Source organism: Phragmites australis, chromosome 1, assembly GCF_958298935.1.
Source record: "Phragmites australis chromosome 1, lpPhrAust1.1, whole genome shotgun sequence".
Lineage (NCBI taxonomy): Eukaryota > Viridiplantae > Streptophyta > Magnoliopsida > Poales > Poaceae > Phragmites > Phragmites australis.
In genome coordinates, this window is record NC_084921.1 from 53,645,679 (window position 1) to 53,673,487 (window position 27,809).

At 43.4% G+C, this 27,809-nt stretch overlaps 2 protein-coding genes across 4 annotated transcripts; one reads left to right on the plus strand and one right to left on the minus strand.

The window, feature by feature from the left end:
* Nucleotides 1-550: 550 nt before the first annotated feature.
* Nucleotides 551-5,396, plus strand: LOC133927575 (uncharacterized). 3 transcript variants are annotated; one of them, XM_062374044.1, is made up of 2 exons: nucleotides 551-649; nucleotides 2,679-5,396. In XM_062374044.1, exon 2 carries the CDS (start codon nucleotides 2,681-2,683, stop codon nucleotides 5,117-5,119), a length of 2,439 nt encoding a protein of 812 aa, XP_062230028.1. In that variant the 5' UTR covers nucleotides 551-649; nucleotides 2,679-2,680; the 3' UTR covers nucleotides 5,120-5,396. The 3 variants fall into 3 exon arrangements, with proteins under 3 accessions (XP_062230028.1, XP_062230032.1, XP_062230021.1); XM_062374048.1 differs by lacking the exon at nucleotides 551-649 and adding an exon at nucleotides 699-766; XM_062374037.1 differs by lacking the exon at nucleotides 551-649 and adding an exon at nucleotides 711-986.
* Nucleotides 5,397-6,384: 988 nt separating this feature from the next.
* Nucleotides 6,385-9,919, minus strand: LOC133927594 (F-box only protein 6-like). The gene is made up of 2 exons (XM_062374055.1): nucleotides 9,718-9,919; nucleotides 6,385-8,026 (listed from the first exon to the last, which is right to left on the minus strand). The coding sequence occupies exons 1-2, from the start codon at nucleotides 9,825-9,827 to the stop codon at nucleotides 6,784-6,786; spliced, it is 1,353 nt and encodes a 450-aa protein (XP_062230039.1). The 5' UTR covers nucleotides 9,828-9,919; the 3' UTR covers nucleotides 6,385-6,783.
* Between the last annotated feature and the right edge of the window lie 17,890 nt (nucleotides 9,920-27,809).

Below are 27,809 nucleotides of genomic sequence, written 5' to 3' on the forward strand. Positions count from 1 at the left end.
CAGCTCGTCAGCTAGCTCCGTGTTGCGAGACACATCATCATCGCACGAGGCAACCAAGAGCCGCATGCACACCAATGGAGATAGGGTTAAATGACTGTCATTCGAGTGGTTGCTTATCATAGGTGCGAGTCTCATTGTTGACGCAACTAATAAAAGTGTAGGTGTCAAAAAAAAAACTAATAAAAGTGTGAGCAACATTTGTACTCAGAAATGCGGCATTAAACCAATATAATATAAGCGAAAATTCAATTCACACAGAAAAAGCATGGTAAGTTAGTGTGTTGGTGTATAACTTTGTAGTACCATTTCTTATGTAATATGGTATTATATATTAAAATCTAGTTGCACATATTATGCGAGATGGCATAATAGTGTAAGTAGAACTTGCACATGCTACCTTGGCGTGACAAACAGTGCCTAGAACCTCGGAAAATTATCAAATGCCATAAAGTTCATTTTTAGGTTTCAATTCCAAAATTAATTTTTCACCCTTGGTTAAAAATGAACCCAAACGGTGGGCTACACTTACCATAGCTAGGGTTTGCAAACTTTTACATATTTAAGCAAAAATCTAAATCGATTCATCTTCTCCTCTCCTGTTTTTCCAAAAACCAAGCCGGTCCTACCCGAATTGAGAGGAGAAGAAAAGGTGAGCGCCCTTCTCTCTCCCCCTGATCTAATTTCGCAAAAACTTTGGGGGCAAACCGGAGAAGACATTGCGTTCGATAACTTCTTCCATAGTTCTAGGATGATTCTTGCGGATTTGGTAGCCACCGATTCTTCTTCCCCGATCGTGCAACCTAGGTTTCGCCGCCGCCGGCCGCCGGTGACCGGGAAGTTGGGGTTACACGGGGTTTCCGATTGGGTTTGGAACAATTGGAAAAATTGCGTCTTTGAGCCTCTGAGATGATGGATTGCAATGCCTATGTCTTCTAGCAGCCCTCTTTGGGGCTTTCTTGCGGGGGTTTCGTGGAAGTGGCAATCGAGTAGGTTTTGCTGCAAAATCTGCAGCTTTGTGAGTATATAGTTCAATGTGGAAGTGGGGTATGGTTCTTGGTTGCAGTTCAGCAATTCCCTGCACAGAGTGCGGTTTGCTGTGCAAGTGTGTGCTGCACATGGGTTGCAGTCTTAATTCCCTCTGTTTTACTCAGTAATGATCACACATTTGCTCTGTTTGCTGTGCGATTTGCTGTGCAAGTGTCGGCAGTTGTTCGGAGGCATGTTTGATCAATGTGTCGTCATATGTCCTTTCTTGGATTTAGCTAGACCTCAAGGATATGATACTGAGGTGTGCTTTCTTGATTTGCCTGGCCTAGTTATGATTACTGCTTAGTGTTTGTTTGCCATTGTGATTACTAGGGTGCAAGGATCTTGATTATTTTGTAACTCTTGAGAAGAATAGCAATCATTAACTCCTTGATGCCATGCAGTGCTGGTTTTTTTTAATGTTTATTCGATTTTGTTCCACAGCACCTGGCTGGAGGCCTTGTAATGTACCATAAATGCAGAGTTCTGCGTGAATATGGGATTCGGTGCATCGAGATGGTTGCGTGTTTGGTGTTTCGAACATTCCGAGCAAACTCTACAATGGCCATAGTGTTTGATTGTCTTTGGAAAAAAAAAAGATCATGGTGTTTGTACTTTGAACATGAAGTAGCTAATCTTGTTCTTCAGTTTTTGAGTATTGCAGAAGTTTTAAATCGAATGTGTAGAGCCCCTTTGAAATAAAAATATTAATGCTATGAATTTATTCCATTAGTAATATTCTCCTTTGATTCTTTTTGGAATGAGGAATGAAGTTGTTCGCTTTTGTTCCAATCATTTCTGGTGAAAAATGTGAAAGCCTGGCAAAATATCTTAAGTATGAGTCTTGTGTAAATGTTGGATTTGGTGCCATTGAAACAAATGAGTGTGCTGTATACCAAACATTTTATGCTATCCCCTTAATGACAGCAGTGTTTCAATTATGGTGACCAATTCTAGTTTTGGTACAATGTCGCAATATTAAGAGATTGGTCAGTTCAAGATATGGTCTTTGTTGTGTTAGTAACACTCATGATTGTTCCTTTTCTGGAATGTTTTTTTGAGGGAAATACAGTAGGGGAGACCCCTTCTGTGTTATTTGGTGAGAACCGGCGTCGAGCGGGGCTCGAACGCAGGTGGTGCGGGCGCAACAACGTGCACTGGCCAACTGCGCTAGGCTCAGCTTCTTTCTTGTCCGGAATGTAGTCTTCTTTGTTTCAGTTACACAGTGAGAAGTGTGAAAGCCTAGTAACATTCCTTAGATGTGGAGTTTCCAGCAAATATTGGGTTCGGCGCCATTGAGATTAGTGCATGTGCAGTGTTCCAAACATTTCTTGCACCCCCTCAATAAAGTGTTTGAAAATGTGGTAGCTAAAATTAGTTTTAAATGTACTGTAGTAGATTTATAGAGAACAATTTGAATTTAAAGAGAAATGAGGATGTTTATGTTATGGAGTTTTCTTTAATAGTAATGCTTGCATTTGGTGGTAGGAACTTGGCCAAACTTCTTTTTGCCCTCTCAAGTTTGGACCTTGTTTATGGTTCAGTCCTGTTTCTTCTTTCTGAAATAGTTTTTGAGACCTATTTTCCATGTGCATGTCATTTTTTTGAGGCATTCTTGCTTTATGAAACAAGGCTCATAAAATTATCTGCAGGTATGGAGTGCAACAAAGATGACGCGGTCCGATCAAAGGAGATCGCTGAAAGGAAATTCAGGGAGAATGATATTGTGGGTGCAGAGAAGTTTGCCCTGAAAGCAAAGGCTCTTTGTAAGCCGCTTGAGGGCATTGATCAGATGATTTTAACCTTGGATGTACACCTAAGGGCACAGACAAAGATTGGAGGGGAGAATGACTGGTATGGAATCTTAGAAGTATCTCCCTTGGCTGATTATGAGGCAATCAAGAAGCAATACAAGAAGTTGGCCCTCCAAACTCATCCTGACAAGAATAGCTCTATTTGTGCTGATGGTGCCTTTAACCTCATCTCAGATGCTTGGAGTGTGTTGTCCGATGCTACCAAGAGGATGGCATATGACCAGAAGAGGCATGTGTGTGGTCCGCAGGTGCATCAGAATAACTACAAAGCAAATGCTAATAACACTTCCGGTTCATCTATGTCAAGTATGAATGGTTCCTGGTGCCAAAACTCTGGTCCAGATAGATCTAGAAAGGCGGTCCCCCACCTAGTGCCAGACACATTCTGGACATACTGTGGTTCATGTTTTATGAGCTTTCAGTACTCCAGGGAATATGCCAACCGGCATCTGAAGTGTCCGGTGTGTCATGCGGTGTTTGTTGCTGTTGAAGTTCCGCCTCCAAGTTCTCCGGTTTATCCTACTGGGCCAAAGCCAATGGCTACTAACAATAACTTGGGTGCCACAATAATTCCTGACATGGCAACACCAGGAACACAGGCTGGAGTGGCACTTGGCAATCAGAATTACGATCCAACAGTCCTGCAGCAGTGGTCTTTCCTCAAATCTACAACTCGTGCACATAGTACTAGATGTACAGTTCAACAAGCGCATGAGAGTGTTAGAAAAGAGGAGGCAGGCGAAGCTAATACAGCTACAAATGAAGAAGCCAATATTCGCAGAAAGGTTATGCAGGCCGCAAGGAAACATGCACATGCAGATTCTTTCCTAGGACGAGCAAATGCAGCAACAAGGGAACATGAAGCTGCAAAGAGAAGATGCGTCAATGATGGCAATCAAGCAACCTGGCAGTCAGCAAGCTCTTGCCCTGATGGTGATGCACGCAAACCAATGCGCCCAGCAAAAAGAAGGCCTCGTTCTACAAGTGAAACATCAGGAGCCAAGAAACGCAAAGTGTCTTCTGGTGATCTTAACTGTGAATCTTCTGGTAATGCTGGACGGACCAGCTTGGGAAGGGTGCTCATGCAGTTGGACATCCGTCGCATGCTAATAAAAAATACAAAACTTCAACTTCAGGATAAATTAGAAGAGTTCAATAGCAAGAAGGCCAATGTGAAAAATGAAGAAAAGATGCAGACTAGTAAGAAAAGCAGCACAAGGATTTCATGCAGCACAGCAATTGATGTCAATGAAACTGAGATGAAGCAAAGCAGCAATTCAGTTCATCCAAAAGAAGATAATGTAATCGAGCTGGTTAGCATAAGAGTTCATTCAGAAGAAAAGGAGAGGGCACAGTGCGTTAAACAGGTTGGTTTAGAAGAAAGGTTCAGGTCATGGCAGTGGGGAAAACCTGAAGTACGCATAGTATACACGAGGAGAAACCGCAAGGAACACAAGAAAGAACTAGGGGATGGTGCAATTGGTGCTAATTCGGCAAGACAGCACCATTTGGCTGACAAATATAGCTGTTTGAACCAGAAATCGTCATCCGATGAAGGCTCTTGCGAAATGCCTGTCCCTGATGCAGATTTCTACAATTTTGGTGATCATTCTGAAATTTCTTTTCAAAGTGATCAAGTATGGGCCATGTATGATGAAGAAGATGGTATGCCACGTTACTATGCTTTGATTAGAAAAGTCCTCTCCACTCACCCTTTCAAAGTTAGACTGGCTTACCTCAAAGCAAATGACTGCAATGAATTTGGAACTTCCAGTTGGATCTCATATGGATACTCCAAGACCTGTGGTGAGTTCAAGGCTGGTGATTCCGAAGATACTGACCAACTGAATATATTCTCACATAAGGTCAAGTGTGAGAAAGGTCCAGGTGGCATCATCAGAATTTTTCCTAAAAGAGGTGATATCTGGGCTCTATACCAGAACTGGTCTCCTGACTGGGATGAATTTACACCTGATGATACAATGTACAAGTATGAACTGGTAGAGGTTCTTGATAGCTACAACCCAACCAAAGGCATTTCTGTAATGCCTATTGTGAAAATCCCTGGGTTTGTGTCAGTGTTTAAGCCCCTTCATGACGCAACAAAAAGCTGGAGGATTCCAAAGGAGGAGATGCTGCGGTTCTCTCACCAAGTGCCATTCCATGTCCTTACTGGAGACGAAGCTCATAGTGCTCCCAAGGGGTGCTATGAACTGGATCCAGGCTCAACTCCGAAGGAACTTCTTCAGGCTGTTCCGCCGTCTGATGATGCTAAATAAGTTTGCACTTGAAGCTGGTGCTTGCTCTAAACTTTTTTCTTCTTCGAACCTGGCATTAGTTGGGTAATGCTGGTTCTTTAGAAATGTACATTATATACCTCATGTTGTGCTGTGATGTAGCAGCTTCCTGTCAAAGAAGTTGCAGACTTAAATGTCATGTACAATGTGCTCAGTTCTCATTCTCGATGGTTGCATCAAGAGATATAGAAATCCATGACAAATATGCCTTCTGCACACTATTGCGCCTCAGTTTGTGTTTTTTCCCACCATACATCTCTCTTTTCCCCCCGTTAAATTACGCTGTTAGCCTGTTTCCGCGCATCGATGGTTGTCACAGTTGATAAAAATGCATTTGTCTTTTTCTCCTTAGTATGCAATACGTTTCGTATGGTTGCTATCGTGGGCTTTTCCAAGCAGACAAATCGATTTGGACGGTTCTCTCTTCAGGTAATAGAGCATTTTTTGGATTTTTGTTGCACCTGTTAAAAAGTTTATGCGAAGCACTTGATTCAGGGATAGTTCTTGTTTGTGCTTAGATCGAGCTTGGACCTTAGCTGCCTGCAACCCTGGTTGAAACTTTGTTGGTACAGTCCTGCTGAAGCTGAATTCAGCAGTTATCACGGTGCTTTGTACTGTGGGTATACAGTTTATGCTTCGTAGCCTATACATTCAGAATATCAGATACAGGGACCACAATACTTCTCTTCCAAACATCACTAAGATTCGTCTGCCATTTTGTTGCATCTAGAAGATACTTAGGATAGCTAAACTTTGACAGGGGAGCTGTTGATAGATTTCAGAATATTGTCGCTGAATTTATAAGACGTCACACCAAACAATAGTCTATTTAGCAAAGCTCATAAACTAGTTTCCAAAGTGGAATCACAAATCAGTAAGAACTCTGTCGAACGATAGTTTATAGTTTTTAACTTCCAAAGTGATTATGTGAAAGTGATTCCTGAAATAAACTAAATACTAAAAGCTAAAAAAACAGCTTTTCTTTATTCACTTCGTACATAGAGTTTATCAAAAAATCATTTTTAGCTATAAAATTATTTCCTCCAAAGAATCACTCTCCATATAAAATTTAAATCATATAAAGTTCTACCAAGCAGGCCTAAGGCATCCAAACAGCTTCAGGTAACCTGTACACAACTCAGTCATCCAAACAGCATCAGGTAACCTACATGTATCAGGCAGCCTGAAACTGAAGTCGCCATCCTTCCATGGTAACAAGTACCACAACATTTCCATGCATCAGTATCAACACATTGAAATCCCGGGTATTATTTTTTTATAGAATATAAACTCGGTTCTGGTCAGATGACCGCACATCAAGAAATATTACACACTGAACCCAACGACATAATAACGGAACATACCAAAACCAATACCACAGATACCCGCTATTTGAACTAAAGACTACAATGACCTTAAAATATTGTACGTAGTCTTCCTCAGTTGATCTAGTACCTACTCGAATTACAGCAGGTGCCAAATGGAATAGTTTAATTTCTTCAGCGTGATACAAAACAACCACAGTGATATGGATTTACATAATAGAGAACCTTGTCACAACAACCATAGAAACATCTAAAGATAGGCCAATGATATGAAATAGCTAAAACCTCAACCTGCTTAGCTGAAGCAGGTATAAAGACCTGTCAGGCCAAGGCAGATGGGCATGGATCAAATGCGATGCCACATGCTATCCACTGTTTTTTGCGGCTGCATGGGAGCATGCAATCTGGAACCTTCTGCCACTCCTTTTTCGAAAGGTTGTATGTAACAAGACGGTTCATCCGTTTCGCCTTCAAGGACAGCATGAGCAAACCACTGTTGCCCAAGCAAGTCATCTTCATGTGCTTACCATAAAATTCTAAGCACCAGATATTTGGCATTCTGTCCACCTCCTTCCAGAGGAGAGTCATCTTCTGCAACTCCCATATGCAGACACAGGTTGCTGCATTTTTGCACAGCAGACCCACAAGCATAACCCTTCCCTGGAACTCGGCAAGTGTGTGGTCAGTTAGATGCAGTGGCAGCGGGATGGAAAATTGTTTCCAAATCCCGGAGCTTACATCATACGACAAAACACCATCTGGTTCTGCACACATGAAGTATAGCGTGCTGCCGACCGCCACAGGCTGCGACCTGAAATTTAGACCAAGTGGAAGTTTGATGCTTGGAGGAAAATTTCCAGGACAAGACCACGTGTTGTTTGTAGAATCGTAGACTTCATAAGTCCCGTCATTTCCTAACCACATTACTTTGTAGCCACCATTATAATTTCTTCCATTCAGCACCATCCCTACTGTGACTCTTGACCATGCCTGCACTGATATGGGTGGGATCTCCTTGAGTGATTGCATAAGAGGGTTGCAAATGTAGAAATTCCTGTGGCTGAGATCCAATAAACAAACAAGGCCACCCACAGATGCCACTGGAATAACTATTTTTGTAGGAGCGAGAGGAATAGAAGGGTGGTGCCATTTGTTTAGTGAAGGGTCATACATGGCAACATTGTTGTTTCCATTCTCATGGGTGATTGTATAGAACCATGGCAGTCCATGTGGAACATCAGAGTACTGATGAGAGAAATTATCTGAGCCCAGAAGAGAATTCCACTTTCGGCAAACAGTGCGGAATCGAAAAATTGCAGCAACTGGAAGCCTTGCAATGACAGTTTCAAAAAGATCTTCAGGAAACTCTCTCCAAATCTCTTGTTTCATTACTTTGGTTGGGTTTGAGCAGGGTGCCCTCTCACGGTTCCGATCTCTCCGTGGTCGCTTGCGAGGAGGAGATTGGTTGGTTTCCATGATCTTCAGTAATTCTGAGTTGTATCCAGTCCTCCCTCCACAATAATCATCCTTGATTGAACCGTGTTCAAAGTCAAGTAAATACCACCTGTAAGATATCCATAAGCCCTATCAGTCCATCTTACTAAATGGGAAAGCAGTTCTGGAAAGGGTAGGAACAAGAACTTTTGACTGCAGAGGAAAAGGTAATAATACTATCTATAGCTCCCAGGCTACTACTTTAAGCATTTCTTTGGATAAATATGGATATAGCAGTAGGAAAGCGCCAAATTAACAAAATTAACATTCTATGTACAGTTGCGTATTGACAAAATCACCTGAGTGCATGTGTGATTCATTCATGTATATGCAGTTACGACCAAAAATAAGGCCTTTGCAACTATTTTCTCAGGTTTGTCGAATGGGAAATACAAATAGATCAACTGGTTGGTTTCTATAATGCACAAGTATCATGCCTCTCATCCATATCCCCGTCAATATTCACCATGCCTCCATAAAGCATAGATATAACCTTTATGTTATTTGCCATTGTAAGTACAGGTACCCTGATCAAACCAAGCAATTCATATCACTAACGAAGCAAAATCATATGTTTCTCAGCAGGACTAGAACTGCTATTCAGAGGATGATACATCATGCATCATATTCTTGTAAAGGAAAACAGGAACTAAACTGAGTAGATTTTATATGCAGTGGATGAAGCTGACAGGATATTCTTTATGGTCTAAGAAGCAATGCATTGGGCGCATGATCTAAAAGATTTTCAGCCCGCCACTTGAACTCCTAGGGGTATGCGTTGTTTATCGAGAAAATCAGGTTTAGACGCTGCAGTTTGACATGTCAATTTTCATACGAAAAAACCGTACAGTAACTGTACTACAGTTTATCAAACAAAAATATTGTAAGTATAATGATTAACGAAGCACAGCAGGAATTACTTGATATACAAACATAATATACGCAAGAAGGATGGCAGTGACGTATGAGCCAGAATCAGTCGCGGCGGTGGCAAGGACATGTTAGAATGAGTAATGTGCTTCCTCCGCGTTTCAAGCTAAGCCTTGCAACTATGTTTACCAAGTCCACTTTCAAAACAGAGGGGCTAAGTTGATTTCCACGTTTCCTTTCCTTTTGGTTCTTTGCCAACAAAGTTGTACAACCGATGCACCCCAAAGTCAAGCTATTTAGGATATCTTAACATAACCAGTGTCACATACTCTAAAATAACCTCGAGCCGCGGACTTTCTCGTGCTTAATTCCGTGGATACGCGTAAAGAATCTTGTCCTATACTTGGGGCAATGACAAAAGCTCTAATCATGGAAACGGGCAAGCAAACTATTTACAGCAAGCATAAAACAATAGAAAGAAAGGGCCACGAAAGGACCAAGGACGAAGGCAAAGAATTCTTCCATTTCTATGCCGCACGGCATCGTTCCTCCACTTAACCCTATACCTACGGTCAAATCTACCAACATAACAAAGCAAAAAAAAGGTGGGGAATTTACAGCCTGTGGCAACAAGAAACTGAAAAGGGAAAGCGCGTGAGACACTAAGAAACAAGATGAATCGTCGTCCAAGCAAAACATACTAGCCAAAGATCTGGACGACCTAATTAATTGCGTCGCAACGGAGACAGCCAGACGCCAGATCAACACAAACTCGGGTGCTGATTCCCGCGTAAACCCGGCGGCGAACAGATCCGAAGGAGGGAGGCAGGCAGAGGAAGAAGGCGGACGCGAGAGAGGGAGAGGGGAAGGAGTGGCGAGGTGGTTGCTTGCCTGGGGAGGGGGTGGGCGGGGGCGCCGTAGAGGTCCCAGAGCTCCTGGACCTGGCCGACGAGCTGCCTCAGCGCGGCCACCTCTCCCATCACCGGCCGCCGCTCGCCCATCAATGGAGGTTGGGGGTTGGCTCGGCTCGCTCGCCCGCCCCCCTTTCCACCTCGCTACTAAATGCAGTGCAGCAGCTGCCTGCCTTGCGTGCGCGCGCTATATGGAAAGAGAAATGCTTTGGCTCATCTGTGCGCTGCGTCGTTTGACCCTTTAATTAAGATGTCATTTATGTTAATTAAAAAGTGAGTTGCGTAATAATACTATAAGTATTAGGTCATTAGTAGAAAAAAAATATAAGTATTGTACCTAATTTCATATAAAACTTGATTTTAATTAAATTCATCTAAAAATAGTCTTATGTTTCTCTAAATATCCTAGATTTTTTTTACATATTTATAATCCATATACAACCATTTTAATCGGACTCATTCAAAAAGATTGCGTAGAATTAGTGAGTTCCTAAAGTGTAACCATATAACTTAGGGCTAAAAATAATTTAAATAATTAGTCTATCATATAATAAGAATATTAGTGAATTTTATAATATTTTTAGGATTTTATTTGAGTTATTAACAATTATTAGGAGTTATAAAAGTAGTCTTTTAAAAAAATTTAATTTAAATTCTACACATGTATTTAGGTGAGTTCAATTAAAATAGGTTGCATGTGAATTATGAAACACGTAGAATTTTTTTTAAGATTTTTAAGAAACATAAGACTATTTTTAGTGAATCTAATTAAAATAAGATTTTATGTGAAATTACTACCCAATACTTATAGTTTTATGTCACTATTCACATTACTTATAGTTTTATGTTATAAATAGCACAATATTTATAATTTTGTGTAATTCATTCTTAATTAAATATGAAATTATTTGAATCAATAATTATATACCAGAGTAATAAATAAACAAAATCATTTTATAACGGTAAAAAAAATCAATTGGCTCCTCTATGCTTGCCTCTCGTGCCGGTCCATCGCTTGGCTTGCCTTTTTCTAGAAACTTGTAGCATGCTGAAGATTGACGAAGTCGTATTTACCGTTTACTGTCGATGCATAAGTAAATTTGGATAACCACTCTCAAGGCATGGCTCGATTCTCTAGCTTGGTTTGGTTGGTGGTGCGGTGCGGTTTAAGTAATCATGCTGCTTTTTTATTATTCTCTTTTGTTTAACATCCTCAGTTGCATGTAGTGACGAGTTTTACAGGATTACATAATATTTTTTCAATAAAATTGTTTTTTTCCAAACGTGAAGGCAACAGAACTACCATTTATATTAATAAGAAAAAAAATCCAAAGAATGATAAAAAGTATTTACAAAACAAAAATAAGGCTATAGCCAAAAGCATTGAAGACATATTCTTACCTAATTAGACCCCCCAAGCGTCGCGCTTCTGCGAAGTACCAATAGATCACTCCATCTATGATTTTGTGAGTCACTACGAGTACGGCTCAGTATGCGCTGTCGAAGATCCTACACTTTGCAATAAAGGAATAGACGCGTCCAATGAATCTACACTCTAAAAAGATATGGTGGGCACTTTCTAGCATTCGCGCACATAACACACATCACAGATTATGGGGCAACCCTCTGGCGGCTAGTCTGTCCGCCATCCATAATCTATTCTGGATGATCAGCCAAACAAAAAACTTGCATTTAAGTGAGCCCACACTTTCCAGATCAAGGCATTGTAGTTTGTTTCCATCGACCCCAGGAACTGCGCCTTATATGCTGAGGCGATGGTGTATTGACCATCCTCTGTGAACTTCCAAGCGATTGTGTCCGGAGTGTTGGAGCTTAGCTGAATGTTTTGCAGAGCAGTACAAAGAGCGATGTATTGCGCCAAAAACTCATTCGTGATCCATGACCCTGGATATAGATCCATCAGCTATGCCCCGTTGGCAAGGGCATCCCTTAGTTTTTGATTCTTGACTCTGGCTGCATAGAAGACCTATGGGGCGAGGTCTTTGGGATATTACCCATGGAGCTAGGCCGAGTGCTAAAAGGAGATCCTTTCCCCACCACCAATGTAGATCTTGATAGAGGTTGCGAAAAGAAGCGGGTATGTGTCATTGTAGGTTGTTTCTCTCACAATCCATACCTTTTTTTTTTGCCCATATTGCTGCTACAACCAACAAATTCTAAGAGCTCGTGTAAATTTATCTAGATTTAGAATGCTTAAGCACTCTTTGCCGGTTGGCCTACAAACTCTATTCCAATTGATCTTGCATTTTTCCCATCACCACCTCTTATCCAGCCCATAAAAATTATCTTCTTGCAAGGTCGATAGCTTTTAGAATATGTTGTGAAGCCTAAAGTATGGTTAGGAAATATAGTAGATCAGCTGTGAGGACTGATTTGACAAGGGTTAGCCATCCACGAGGGGTGATATTCTTCCTTTTCATCTCACCATGCTTGCGAGCACTTTATATGGTAGGGGTTGCATATAAAATTGCTTTAAATATACTCTATCAGTTCAGAAATAGTATATATATTTCTATTTAAAAAAATCAAATTTTATGTACTTTGACTAACATTTAATCAAATTATAAGAATATTTAGTGTATAAAAATTATATAACTAGATTCACAATTCAAAATGATGTCACATATATAGGTTTTATAGCTATAAATGATATATGTTATGAGAAAATCTTAGTCAAAATTCAATTTCAAAAATCAATCTTAAAAGAAATACGTCTACTATTTCTGAACAGAGGGAGTAATAGATTACCTTTGTATTGAAAGGCAATGCCAAATAATCTATATATAGCGTTAAGGGTAAACTATCGATGGCTTGCACATCTTGAACCATAATAATTGTGTAAAACTCAACTCAGGGTATGTGTTAACTTCCACAGAACACTCAGGGCATCTTCTTCGTCTGAAGATATTACTGTAGTTCAGTTTGAAGGAGAAATAAATGGTCAGATGGCATGATTATTCAGCTGGATCGATCGGATGGACACAATGATGGAAACTGGCAACCCATGGCGATCTTTCGTTGCGTAGCTTTGAGTGCTTTTGATGAGTAGAGCAGATTCGAGTGGCAACTTGTCTCCATCGAGCCGGATTCTTCTCAGGACCATAAACACGCAGCAAAGATTTCTCCTGCAGCTCTGCCTATCTATGCGACCTCTCCTTTCATCAGAGAGCTTCTGTGATCTTTTCTCATCGCGATATGACCGATGTTGCCACGGCCGTAATTTCGACCTCTAATGGCGATGCCGATGGCGATTAAATTAACAACGATGCTAATGCACATAGGTGCAGTGGTTGATGGCCAGGTCTAGTATAGCTTCCAAGTGAGCCTTCCATGATGAGCTAGGAAAGCGGCAGGCATCAGCTAAAGCTAGCTTGCGATTGCGGATGGATTCACTCATTCGACATCATGGCAGATTGAAACCGCAGTGCATGGTAACTTCCCTCAGGTTGCAAGAAATCTATCCATCCATTAGGGGTGGATCCACCGTTGGGCGGGCGGAGGGAGCTTAAGCCCTCTAACCCTAACGCACGCACTTAAGAGTCCCGAGCTTATTTTAATTTTTAGATATGGAAAAGGAAGAAAAAAAAGAGGAAGATGAGGAAGAAGAAGAAGGAGAGCTCACTGTTTAGTGGTTCTAAATTCGCCACTGCAAGCATGGATCACACAACGAACAAGCTCTAACTAATTGCGTATAAATTAAATACCTACGACGTATAATGAGAATCATGCACTCGATGGCATAGCTGCCATCATATGTAATCGATAATTGTTCATTCCATTATTTCTTTTACTCAATAATCTAGTACAAATCTAATATTGTGTCAAGTAGAATGTCACCGCACGGGATGAACAAAAGCGAAAGCGAGTCTCGCACGATGGCCCTCGCACGTGTAGAGGCCGAGGAGCAATCAGCTTCAGCTAGCTGTGAGCAGTACGTGCGAGACCTTTCCTCGGCGGCTTTATTCTTTTCACACGTCCCGGTTGAAGGTGGATTTCCTTAACCACGGGGTAATTAGTAGGCCTTGATCCAAAGATTACTTTCCCTAAAGCCTTCTTCTTTTCGTTGCTCATTCTTTTTCCCCCCTTTTTGCTGCGATCTAACAACAGCTTTGGATGGTAGGGATCATTGCATTGTTGAATGACTTGAACGACTCTCACTCTCATGGCCAACCATCATTCTTTTTCTTTCTTCTCTCTTCTTGGGAATTTCCTCCCTTTTCCCCTTTGATCTACCATCTCCCTCTTTGGATGACTTGGATCATTGCACTCTTGAAGGTTAGTTTGCCTCCCCCACCCCCCTCTCTTGTGGTAATTATTAGCAATGATAATTATTCTTCTTTCACTAAAGTACTCTCCTTCACAGGACATAAGTCTTCATGACATAATGGAAAGACAGCCACTTGGACTATTGATCACAACAATACCAGGATTTTCCTCCCTGAATAACATACTCAGTATTTTCTTTCTTAGGTTTTGGAGGGACTAACCTACCAAGAAAATTGTTGGTCCAGTGGTGGGTTGAGTCCAGCCAGAAATGTTTGGTGAAACACAATCACAGGAACATAAACAAAAATAGAAACAGGAATATAGATCATGTTTGACAGGACTCTAGCTCCTAGCTTCAACTCAGATGTGGTGTTTATAAGTTAATATAAAGTAGTTTAAATATCTATTTTTAGTCTAGAATGTAAATATGATGACTCATTTAAATATATCTAGTGTACCTTATCTCCAGCTCTATGAATTTTTAGAGTCAGGAATACCCTACTTCAAGAATTGTTAGAGCTAGAGCTCTACCAAACAGATCTATAGTAAGACAAGCAAGCAGAAGCAGTGATTACAAGTTACAGGATTCTCCCATGAATATCATGAATCATAATTGGCCATCCAAGAAAATGCACTAACTTACCAGGCCAGCCAACCCAACCCAACCAATCTCACACTCCAAACCCAAACCCAACCCCAACACCTAAACATATGATATGGAGCATTGGTCTCTCTTGGTAGGTAAATCTGTCATGTGGAATTGGTGCTTGTCAGCATCCTTCTCCCCTTTACTTGATTTGGTGGTTAATCTTTGCTTTGCATCGTGTCTAGAAAGAAACAGGAAACGTAATCCAAAACAGGGTCCTCTGCAACCAAGTGCCTATACTATTTTCAGATGCCAAGCTATTTCCACGTGTGAGTAGCTGGTGCAGAAATGTTTTCTGGTTATCTGGTACACACACCATCTAGGGATTTCATTAGGTTCCATGAAAAGGCCAGGTTGAATTGTTGATCACTAGGGGTATTCAAAGACATGGGCTGGGCCGGGTGAAGACAAGGTTGGATCCAACCTCGCGATTTCATGCTCGATCCCCTTAGAATGAACCTCTTTGGAACAAAGGATTTCGAAACATATTCGACCCATAGTATTCCCGCAAATTATTGAACCACACCATGTCAATGCCAACACCTAACCGACACACCAACCTGGAGGTTGAAATGCAAGTTGAGAAGCAGAAATATCCAAACCCTAGTGATTAAGATGGATCTGAGACCCCCACACGTATTGAAAAAACTGCAATTTGCCCAGGCCAGTTCCATTTGCGACTTGGCCTAGGGCTTCCCCGTCATCCTTGTCCCCTCTTCTCTTGTACTTTCAGCAACCTCGCCAGCGATGAGGAGGTGTGAGGCCCCGTCTTCCTCGTAGATCTCTTAGTAGGATCCCCCCCCCCCCCCTCAATAAAGGTATGAAGTGCCAGAGTTCCTCATGGTGGCTTTGATGGTGAAGTGATCATGCATGATTGGATTTGTCCGCCTCTTCTCTGGCGACGGTGACATCATCGATGGTGGCACTTCAGCGAAGCGCATGAGAGAGACTCATATACGTCTTGACAGTGAATTCGAGATATTGACTATTGTGTCTATTCAAGGATTGGGATTCCTCGTTATAGTTAGTACAAGGTTTTGACTCCAGTTTTGACTTTCTGCTTTGCTCAGGTACTACAGAGAGAGGTGAAAAACAATGAACTTTATTAGAGGCGAAGAAGAAGACATGGTTCTATTATTTTTATATTTTCTTTATTTCTCATAGATCTTTATGTAATATGAGGATGCATTTTCCAAATTTAATATAATTCCAGCGCTATGGACCTAGGATCAAATCGATCATCATGGCTGGTGACTTGAAGTCGCGAGAGACCAAACAAAGGTTTGTGCAAGTCATCAAGTGTTTACCCCTACTTTTTACTGTCATGTCTTCAACTATCAGATCCCCCATCATTTACATTTAGATCGAGACCGTCTTTTTTCTTCCACATCTTTTAATTGCTTTCTGAATACCATTATTCAATTTTTTAAGCTCCTGTATAAAATGCCATTAGTTCTTGCTGAAGTTCACGTGAAACAATCGGATAAGCTTAAGAATATGAAAAAACTAGAGTGATGAATAAATTCAGAGTTATTGGACCAGTCATCTTCTTGCTGCTCCACCGATACATAAGTGACCGACCATATGGAAACACTTCACAGTGAACCTGTTACCTGTAGGAATTGTTCACGCGCGTGAACAGTAACACTGGTGTTGTAGCACGTGATTGGTTGGTTAGTTTAAATTAAGTTCTATTTAGGAGATAAGATTAAGAGGTAGAGTTGGATTTAAATTATAGATAAGTTTAGAGATATAAGTGGGTTTGAATTGCGACTAAGTAGGTCGTGTGTGTGTGTGTGTGTGTGTGTGTGTGTGTGTGTGTGTGTGTGTGTGTGTGTGTGTACGCGCACGCGATACGACAAGTCTATTATATAGCTAGACGCAGAATAGACTTGCGTTGCACCATTGCGGTCGACCGAGCCAGATCGTCACGTCTCCTACTCCAATCCCTATCCAGAACCTTCTCTGGGTTGACGCCATCGGCATCGGACATGGCATGCCACAGCTACGCGCACGCCAACCGCAGTCTCCCCTCGTTGATGCTCTCTAGCTCACCCTTGTTCGTGATCGCTACTCCATCTGCACCACCCCGCCATAGCTTCCCAAATCAATCGATGCCAGAGAGGCATACAGGGCTACACATGGACGCAAGAAAATGGAGACATGACGTGGCAGAGGGCGCAAGAGAGCACTTAGCTTGACGATATAGTGGACCAAGCAGGAGGCCACGAGGCTCGGCTGCGCAAACGAAGCCTCCTCCGCCATGTAAGCTTTACTCCTGTGGTCTGCAACGACCGAAGTGGATGGGACCATAAAGGCTATATTTTAATGAAGTTTTAGAATCGTTATACAATTACAATATGATACTATTTTTGTAGTAACAAACATATCTTATTGATCGTAACTATACTGCTTTTAAGATCATAACTGGAGGTGTGCACAGAGGTGAACAAGTTATAATCACACGATAAAAAGTACATAATTATGACTAAAGAAGGTACTGAGTTATGACTAGAGAAGATACCGTGTTATGATCATATATATTTGTAGTAACTGATATATCTTGTGGATCGTAACTATACTATTTTTAGGAACGTAACTAGGGTGTGCGTAAAGATGAATAAGTTACAATCATAGTGAACTATAGGTTAGTTACTATAAATATATATATGGTCGTAACTGATACATTCACTAGTTGTAATTATGTATGTTTTTGTTATATGATCGTAACTTGATCACCTCTGCGTATACCTTCAGTTATGATATCAAAAACAGTATAGTTGCGATCCACAAGACAGGTCACTACGAATATATATGGTTGTAACTCAATACCTTATCTAGTCATAATTATGTACTTTTTATCTTGTGATCGTAGCTTGTTCACTTCTAGACACACACCAATTACAATCACAAAAGCAGTATAGTTACGATCCACAAGATATGTCAGTTACTACAAATATATATGGTCGTAACTCGGTATCTAATCTAGTCGTAATTATATACTTTTTGTCATGTGATCGTAACTCAACTATTTGTGCCATTGTAACTGACTATTTTTCTTAGTCGTAACTTGGGGGTGGCGCAAAGGTGACTGCAATTGCGATAGGCCCAAGTTGTAACTGTAGTAAGCACAAATCGCAACTGAATGTCTACCATGTTGTAATTATATAAAGATCATACACATCTAAATTAAACAACAATTCGAGGTAGTAAAATACTGATCTCATGTGAGGATACTTGCAATCTAGTATTAGATATTAATTTATGTACTTATTAATCAACAACTAAGGTGGTTGAGTAGATGTCATTGTCGAGAACGAAGATCGATACCTCATGGTCAATGGAGAGTGGCACCACGCCACTGCCGTGGGAGAGCATGGCGCGCGAGTCGCCGCAGTTGGCGACAACGATGCGGCAGTGCCCCACGAACAGCCACCACGACGGTGGAGCCCACGGTCAAGAAGGGCGACTCGGCATCGATGTCAACCTTGGCTTGGGTGAAGCCGCCGGTGACCTCATCGTCCACCCTAACGAAGCTGGCCACCATCATCTTCTTCCAGCGCACGTCACTCCCGACGCGCCGGCGCAGGCCCACCTCCTCCGCGAGCACCACGGGCACCTGCCACTTGTGCCTCGCCGTGGTCATCGTACACCGCGAAGAAACTAGGGTGAGCGCAAGTCTGTTTATATATATATATAAACATTACGTCTAAATTAAATTTTGCGAGAAAAATTAATCTAGTCTCCTCTAATATTTAAATCTTCCTAATTTATAAATTAATCTCTCTCCTAACAGCTAATATTGCTCGGCTATCCTTATGACGAATGTTTTAGCCTATCAGAACCAAACCTGGTTTCGGAAGTCGTGACCAAAACTGCAAAGTAAGTGGCCATGTTGAAGAGGACGCCGATGCTCATCATGCACAGCGAGCGACAGGCGACGATTCTTCGTTGGCGCTTCGTCCAAATGCAGGTCGCGAAGGAGCTGTTCGATACTTAGCAAATGAATTCAGCTACGGTGAAGAGCCCGGGTCAAGTTGCAGCGCCCGCACATAGTTGGACGGCGGTTCTCAGATTTCCGGCAGCTCGTGGACGGAATCAGAGGGTTTTAGCTCCTTCCGAATGTCAGAGCAAAGAGTGCCAGTATAAGTACGAGATTTGTGTTACAAATCTGACATGCAAATAACCAAAGTAGATAAGAACACGGAGACACATAAACTCTTACAGGAAGAACCATAGACGCAATACACCGATCTCCACTATATCATAAAAGATATAAACACGTAATAAGTTGTCTACTCTTTCTGTACGGCTTACAAGAAGTATGCATGCGTCCTTGGCCAGGCCTACACATGAGCTGGTCTATCTCTCGACAGACTTGGCCTTTCGATCAGTTTCATCATATTTCGGATCATATATATCAACAACTTAGGACGGGATAGGTTGCTGTCGCCGCCCACGTCACCGCCGCCGTGTCTCACTACCTCTATCTCCTCCTCCACCATTGTGACGGACCTCCAATGAAATGAAATGTCCAGGTAGAGTATGCAGATAAAAACAAGCTCTTGTGGTAGTGTAATTACATGCTGACCTTTTCTTTGGTAACTCCGGTCGCTCAAGTCAAGGGTGGCGGCAACGAATTTGAACATGAATTCATTTATAGTCGATCGCTCACATTGCCCGCGAACTGCATGATGCAACGGACATGCTCTGCTGAATCAACATCAAATTAAATAGCTAGGTTGAACAAATAGTGACCATGCATGTAAGGGCATCTCTAATAATATAATTAGCTACTAGCTACAAGAGATGTTCATATCATCTTAGATAACCACTTCAGTAGGCTAGATATATTATGTCATGCTTTCGAGATTTAATACGTAATAGGGTATTAAAGTATGCATGTGTCTTGAAGTACGTTATAGATCGGTTAGTAATCAATAGCTATTTTTTCTCTCTCTTTCGTCCTTCTATCCTTCACTTAGTCGAAAATATAACGTGGACACTCTTATAGCGATGATGAGGACATGATGACGATGTGACGGTTCTTCCCCTACCAGGTAGCCGCTTTCCAATTTAAGTACCTTGGAACCCCATTGTCGTTGCGGACACTGCGAAAGAGCGAGGTTCAATTGCTCATGGACGCCATGGCAGATAGGTTGTAGACGTAGAAATCAGGTCTGCTCACCACCGCTGGTCGCGTCCTACTCCCAAAGTGACTCTAATGGCGACCCTATTTACATGTCCATCGCTACCTGCCTATCACCTTGGGCGCTGGAGGCTATTGACAAGCTCTGTCGTACGTTTCTTTGGTGTGGCACAGACATGGTGACCGGTGGACATTGTCTGGTGTCCTGGCCACGCGTCTACCGACCCCTATCGCTTGGCGGGTTGGGATTCTTAACCTCTCATATCTAGGCTTTGCGCTATGCCTCCGCTCGGAATGGCTACATCGGATGGACATTTTGCGAACCTGAGTAACCCTGCCAATGAAATCTGAGTGCATCATCCGTTCATATTTGATGCTTCCTTCATGGTCAAGATCGGCAACAGCTCCAAGGCTTTGTTCTGGATTGATAAATGGTTGGTCGGCGACTCAATCCAACATATGGCGCCACATCTGTTCCAGGTGGTAGGCAAGAGCATCTCGCGTTCGCGTTTGGTGGCACATGCCTTGTGCAACCGACGGTGGGTGAGTGACATCACGGGGTCGCTGACGGTTGTTGTTCTAGTTGAGTACCTTCGGATCTGGGATGTCGTGGAACATGTTGAATAGACAGAGGCTCTAGATAAATTCATTTGGAAATAGTCGACAAACCAGTAATACTCATCATCATCGGCATACATGGCTTTTTTCCATGGACAAACGAAGCTCCCCGAAGCGAAACAACTATGGAAGATAAAGACGCCGACAAAATGCAAGTTCTTTTGGTTGGTGCTCTATGGTTGCTGCTGGACGAATGACCGACGATAGAGGCACAACCTGAGAAATGGCGGACCTTGCCCCCTATGTTCTCATGTGCCTGAAACTATCCAACACTTGCTCCTCGGTTGTGTCTATAGCCGTGAAGTTTGGTTTCATCTACTGAGGCTGGCAGGACTCCATCATTTCACCCCGCGGGTGGACATGGACCTGGTGGACTAGTGGCTACCAACACGCAAGCGGCTTCCAAAGGATCTCAGGTGTGGATTTGACTCCCTTCTCATTCTGGTCAGCTGGTGTATCTGGAAGGAGAGGAACCAAAGAATCTTCAATTGTACCACAACCTTGGCAGGTGATTTGAGCAGGACTATCTTGGATGAAGGACGTTGTTGGGTGCAGACCGGTGACAAGCGACTGCTGGAGGTTCTACATCCGTCTTAGCCTTGTTGTTGTTGCCTTCTTAGCACTGTTGTTGTTGTCACTTCTCTAGTTTTTTTTATAGGTAGTCATTGTTTCATCGTATAATCCTTAATCATGTAATCAGCCGCTCCAATTTGCTTGGACGCAGTGGTGTGCTTGTGCTAAAACGTGTTCTCGAGAAAAAAAACACTCTTATAGCTGTTTTTTTTATGAAACAGTCTTATAGCTGGTTGACGCAGAATGTTGAAGGTGCCCATTGTACCACCACCCTGCATGCTACAGCCGTTTCCACAACGGTGTGCATTGTAAACCTTTATATTTTCTTCTACAAAAATAACACACAAAACTTTTATGTGTTTGAAAAAAAAAAACCTTGCACCGGGCCGGGCCAGGTCGACACAAGGCTGGATCCAGCTTCGCGTACTCAATACCCTTAGCACAGGCTTCTTCGGAACAACGGATTTGTATCCTATTTCGAAACATAATATTTCCGCAAATAACAGAGACACAGAACATCAATTGTCTGCCAGACACCTCTCACTTCCAATGCCGACACCAACTGCTTAATTATCTGATCCCCCATCATTCTCATTGGACCGAGGCCGTCTTTTTTCTGCCACATCTTTTAATTGCTTTTTGACGATCATGATTCAAATTCATTATGGAAGATCGATCTTTAAAAAAAACAAAGTCCCTGTATAAAATGCGATCAACTCTTGCCGATTCTCAGCTGAAACGACAAGATACGTTCAAAGACATCGAAAAGCTAGAGTAATGCATAAATTAAGAGTTTATGTCACCTTCTTGCCGCTCTACCGATGTATAAAGTGGCTGAGCAAGTTTGTGGACCTGTCAATTTGTCCCTAGAGTTTAGGCCTTGTCTGAAATGCGAGTGTTGAACCATCTCCTATGAAATTTTTGGACACAGGCGAGAGGTAAGCTTCGTCGAGTTAACTCAGATGCGCAAGAATTTCCTCGCCGGAGACGCGTCGGTGGCTGCCCGATGCCACCCGTGTGTCCCTAGAAGGACCTGAAGCCGGCCGGATTTTGTCGGGCGTCGGCGGTCAGATAAGCTAATGATCGCCGGCGTCGCATCACTCTCGGTCAATGTCCATGTTGCTTGTGCTGTGAATGTGTGACCCACTGGCACCGTCAAAACAGCGGGAGGGTGTACCTTAAAGCTGATGGACGGTCCTGCACGATGGACGCAACGGGTGGACGGACGGATTGATTGATTGAGAGACGGTGCTGCAGCGAGGTGATCCAGTCTCGTTTCGGCCGAGATCTTGATGATGGCGATGACTGATCGGTGCATACCTCTCTTTTCCTTTTTCAAGGATCGGGGATGGAAATGGAAATTACGCTAAGAACATCTCTAATCGAAACATATATTTGATATTCTATATCTTTATACAGAAATTCTCTATTTAGACTGATCTTTTATTTCAACGTGAGCTCCAATCGATTATCTAAATTTGATCTTTAAATTTTACTCTTTTATAATTTACTACAATCCTAAAACTACCGACTAATCTAAATTTGATCTCTAGATTTCAATCACCCATATTTTACCACTATCTTGTAACAAATTAATTTTAACTTCTATATTATATAGAGATTCTCTCCATCCAGAGTGACCTTTTATTTTTATATGAGCTCCAACTAACCCTCTAAATTTGACCTGTAGATTTCATTCACCCATATTTTATCACTATCATATAACTACCAAATTAATTCTAACGGTTATATTTCTAACAATTTTTTCCAACAGAACTTTTTTCAACGCCTTTTTTTTCTTTCCAAATTGACTATCATCTCAATACGGTCTATTTTTTTTCAATATTTTGCTCACTCATCAATTCCAAAAAAATATCCATTGTTGTAACTTGTACCTGCATAACAACAATTATACCATAACATCGATTTCTAGCATTGCAAAATATACATTTAACTACTTTATGAAAGGATCTATGAATCGCATGATGTATCATTTTTGTTTTTATATTTCTAAACTAGTGATCTTTTGGTGTCACATAGCCAATTTTTTTTTCAAAATAATTCGTAGGATAATAACTGATATTTTCCATTAGGTACACATCTGTGTAACTAAATATTTGATAGTAGAATAGCATTTCCAGATTTCACCAACACAATACAATCCCAAATCAGCTACTCCGACCAAAGCTGCAAACTACATAGAACAATCTATTCTATGCATTGCAAAAAGCATCTATTCGTTGCTATGAATAAATCCTCTCCTGATCCCCTGCCCATCCTCCTTTGCCCTCCCTTGTCGCACCGCCTCCCCCACCCTGTCGTGCCGTGCCACCTCCACTGGCGCTCCCTCGCCCATCCTCCTTCGGCCCTCCCGCCCTCCCACGCGAAGCCACCACCTCTGACCTCCCGTTGGCCCTCCCCCGCCCATCCAGTGCCTCCTCAGCACCACCTCCCCCAGCGACCCACGCCCTCCCCTCCTCCCCCTCCTACCGTTATGACGCCTCCATGTGCCATTGCTCTGTCGGCTCAAGCCCTGCCGAGCACACCTCCCCTTAGATGCCTCCTGTGGCCCTCCCTCATGGCGCTGCCTCCCCCGCCCTCCCTCATTCCATGTTGTGTCGCCTCCGCTGGTGCACCCCGCCCATCCTCCTTCGGCCCTCCCACCCTCCAGCGCCACCAGCACGCCCTCCCGCACGGAGCCACAACCTTCGACCTCCTTTTGGCCCTCCCCCGCCCATCCAGCACCTCCTCTGCACCGCCTCCCTTGGCAACCCACGCCCTCTCCTCCCTCTAGCCTGTCGCCTCCATGCATTGCTATTCTACCAGCCCAACACCGTCGCCCCGATGACCCATCCCTAGAGCGCCTCATCTGCACCACCTCCCCCCGTGACCTACCTATCGAGCACACATCCCAACATACATTGGAGAAGGGAAGGAAAACTGTCAAGGGTTAGCCCCTGACAATGATTTCGAGGTATGCTAGACAGCGGGTGCATGAACGATATTTCAAGAATTGATGTGCGCGTGTACAATGGATTTAGACACAGGGAGTTATACAGGTTCAGGCCTCCCAGAGGATAATAATCATATGTCATGTGTGTTATGTTATGGAGGATCTTAATTGGTTACAGAGGTCGTTCTAGCTGGCTGACAGACTTGATCTTCCTTTCTTTATAAACAGGGTCCTTATCCCTTTATATAGTAGGGAGGAGGAGAACTTATGTGTGGGTCCAAACAGAAGACCATGCTCATCTTAATATCTAACCCAAGCTATCATTATGAAGGACCGTCCCCGACCACTTGCTTGATTGGCATGCTGATAATGTCCCGTCCGTCGTGCGGCACAGCGTCGACCAGTAAAAGTCTCACTCCATATCATTTAATACTACGAGACGAGAAAAGGTCCCTCTGCGCCGTCCATGACTTCGCCCACTGGAGTTGGCGCCTGGGGAAGGAAAATACTTGAATGGATGTTAATAAATACGATTGGACAGATTGTGTCAGATACGGCCCTACGACTAGTGAGACCGATCACCTGTTTATATGATGGTACAAGGAGACTGGTCGCGTATGCCGTGTACTAGTCGTGGGAACCATACCCTGGTCGTGCGATTGAGCAGTTTTAGGAAATATACGCCTCTGATCGTTATATTCCTCATGGGGCCTGTTTGTTAGGGTACCCCTTTACTCAATACACCGATAGTAGCCCCCAAGCTTCTTCGTGACCGTGGCCCGACCTGGTCACACCACTTAGGCCCCGGGCGGTCGTAGTCTGCCTAGAGAGTGGTTATTGATGCAGTCAGTCCTCAGAGTGCAACTCTAAACTTCGTGTCACGTGGGGAGGTTTAAATGTCTCGGGAGGAGAAAAGGAGGGTATGAGAGAAAGAGAGACATTGATTGCTGCTGGACCTGAAGGACTCCTGGTTCCTTCTGTGCGCCCCCTCGGGTTTTGAGCGGTTTTGAAGGTTGTGCTGGTTGGGGTGTCGCTGTGATTTAAAAAGGAGGAGTGCTTGATGGCCTTTTGAGCCACCCCTCGCCTTCCTTCTCATCCTCAAGATTTTAGTGCCTAGAATCGATTCGCCTCCATCCCGTCCTGCATTTTGCTCCATAGTGTCTGCATGCCCGGAGGCTATGGCGTATTCCCCTCCCTCATCGCCGGAGAGGTCGATGACCTCAAATGACTCAGCAGGGGCAGAGTCGGCTCTGACTCTAGATACGCTCTCCATGGTGCTTGTTTCGGAGACGAAGGTTGTCGCGGGTACGCTTACGAGGTTGAATCCTGTGATCATCGAGCTCATGCCCTTCCAAAGAAAGCCGCCTCCTTCAGTCCACTTCGATCTCCTTTCGGGCGGATCCCTCGGTCGAGGTCATCAATATCTCTGATGATGAGGAGGGGTCGATTGGGACCTTCTGGAGAAGGAGATCGATGAAGAGGGAGAGTTAGAGATGAAGCGAAAGGGAGATCTGTAGGGTGCGCTGATGCAGGTCAACAACCCCAGCATGGTCTTTGCGTCAACCACCTTCCATGAACCTTATGCCGATCATCGCTCCAAGGAGGAGTACAAGAGGGTCCTTGACTCATTCAAGGGCAAATAGAGGCGAGAGTTCGGTGGACTCTTTCTGTCAACTCTGCGCTAACCGCTTGAGCTAGGGATGATAGGGTAGGCATCTAATAGGATAGTTAGTCCGATCGGATGCAATTAGTCGGCCTGCAACCTAACCTTTCTATGAATGAAAAAGCATGGGGGTTGAACGCCTGTTTTTGTTCTATTCACCCACTAGTCAGGTTCTTGGTGCGCGGAACAAGACACGGCTTGGCAAGTTCGTCGGGGGTGAGTGGTGCTCGGCCCTAGCGAGGACTTGTGGCCTGGTGGTTGTTGTCTCTGGCCTCCTGGTTGTTTGGCATCTTGGTCACTAAGTTCCATAGTGGCCATCCATTGTGGTCACGTGCGAAGAATTAATATGTCAGGAGCCCATGGCTTGGTTATGAAGTCCTGCAAAATAGAGAGTATGGGTTTTCTTTTTGAATTTAAGAACTTACAAGCTATATTCCACACTCATCCGAAAGGTCCTGCAAAATAGAAAGACAAGCCCGTCTTCGAGCTACCCTACACAAAAAACCTACGTAACAAGGCGATGTTCTAGGACTTGTGTAGTTCACGGCCGTCCTTCATGGATAGCTTGACCGCGCCAGGTCAGGAGATGGCGACCACTTTGTAGGGTCCCTCCCATTTAGGGGAGAGTTTATTCTGACCAGCCTTATTCTGGATTTGCCTAAGGACGAGATCTCCTACGACTAGTGTTCACTTCCGCACCTTTCGATCGTGGTAGTGTCTGAGGCTCTATTGATAACGGGCAGCTCGAATTAGAGCGCGACTGCGGAACTCTTCGATCAGGTTTATGTCATCCTCCCGTCGTGCCACCTTGTCGTTATCTGAGTAATTGCTGACTCGAGGCAACTGAAGGGTGATTTCAAAGGGGAGAATTACTTCGATGCCAAAAACTAGGAAGAAAGGGGTTTCGGCTGTGACCTGGCTAGAGATTGTTCCCAACGATCAGAGTACTGTGGGGAGTTCGTCCACCTAGCGTCTCGAATTGCTTTTAAGCCAGTCGAAGACCCAAGTTTTGATCCTTTGCATTATCATCCCATTCACCCTTTTGACCTGTCTGTTGCTTTGGGGGTGAGTCACAGACGCATAACAAACCTTGGTCCCGATTTATTTGCAATAGTCTCAAAAGCACTACTGGCGAACTGAGTTCTGTTGTTCATGATTATGCAGTTTGGACTGCCAAACCACATTACCAGCCCTCGTATGAACTTAATCGTGGTTGTGGCGGTGATCTTCCTAACGGGCTCAGCCTCGATCCACTTAGTGAATTTGTCGATTTCCACAAATAGGAACTCAAAACCGCCTGGGGCTTTAGGGAATGATCCCATGATATCGAGCCCCTAGACAGCGAAAGGCCAAGAGAGTGGTATGGTTTGCAGCGCCTAAGCTAGTAGGTTGGTATTTCGGTCATGGTACTGACATGATTCGCACTGTTTTACCAGCTCGCAGACATCCTAGAGGGCAGTGGACCAATAGAATCCTTACTAAAATGCTTTTCTGGCCAGGGTGTGGTATGAAGCATGGCTACCACATATGTCTCCGTAGATATCAGAGAGCACTGCGCTCCCCTCTTCCTGAATGATGCATTTTAGTAAAAGGTCGTTGCTCCCTCAGCAGTAGAGGCGTTCCTCTACCAGAGAGTATTTGCAGGCTTGTCGCGAGACCTTTTCTGTTGACGCATCATCGTCAGGGATTGCTCAATTCTGAAGATAGTCCAAGATCTGATCCATCCAAATCATACCCAAATCGAGCAGGGTGACCATCATAAAAGGAGGGTGATCCATCCAAATGATGGTCGCCCGAGGTCGACAGCATTAAAGGAGGCATTACCTCCAAAGATGTTGCCTCTGGTGCTCTGTTTCTGAGTGGAGCATCCCCTTCACCTTGGCCAGAGATCGTAGTGGACGGTCATGAGAGTCTTTTTTCAAAGACTCTGATCGGGATAGGTTCACGGGAAGAAGCTAGACGGGCTAGTTCATCGGCTAGGAAATTGTCCTTACGAGGGACGTGCTTGACCTCAAAGCCGACGAAGCGAAGCTCTAGTCTTATCACTTCGGTGAAGTATGCTGCCATTGTTGGGTTAGAGCACTGAAACTCCTTCTGCATCTGGTTCACGACTAGTAGCGAGTCCCCTATCACCAATAATCGTTTAATTCTAAGTGTGGAGGTTGCTCACATTCTTGACAAGA

Coding starts and splice junctions, on each gene's coding strand:
- LOC133927575 (XM_062374037.1), top strand. CDS start 920: ATGCCTATGTCTTCTAGCAGCCCTCTTTGGGGCTTTCTTGCGGGGGTT. Junction 987..2,678: donor TTCGTGGAAGTGGCAATCGA/GTAGGTTTTGCT, acceptor AATTATCTGCAG/GTATGGAGTGCAACAAAGAT.
- LOC133927594 (XM_062374055.1), bottom strand. CDS start 9,827: ATGGGCGAGCGGCGGCCGGTGATGGGAGAGGTGGCCGCGCTGAGGCAG. Junction 8,027..9,717: donor CCCGCCCACCCCCTCCCCAG/GCAAGCAACCAC, acceptor GATATCTTACAG/GTGGTATTTACTTGACTTTG.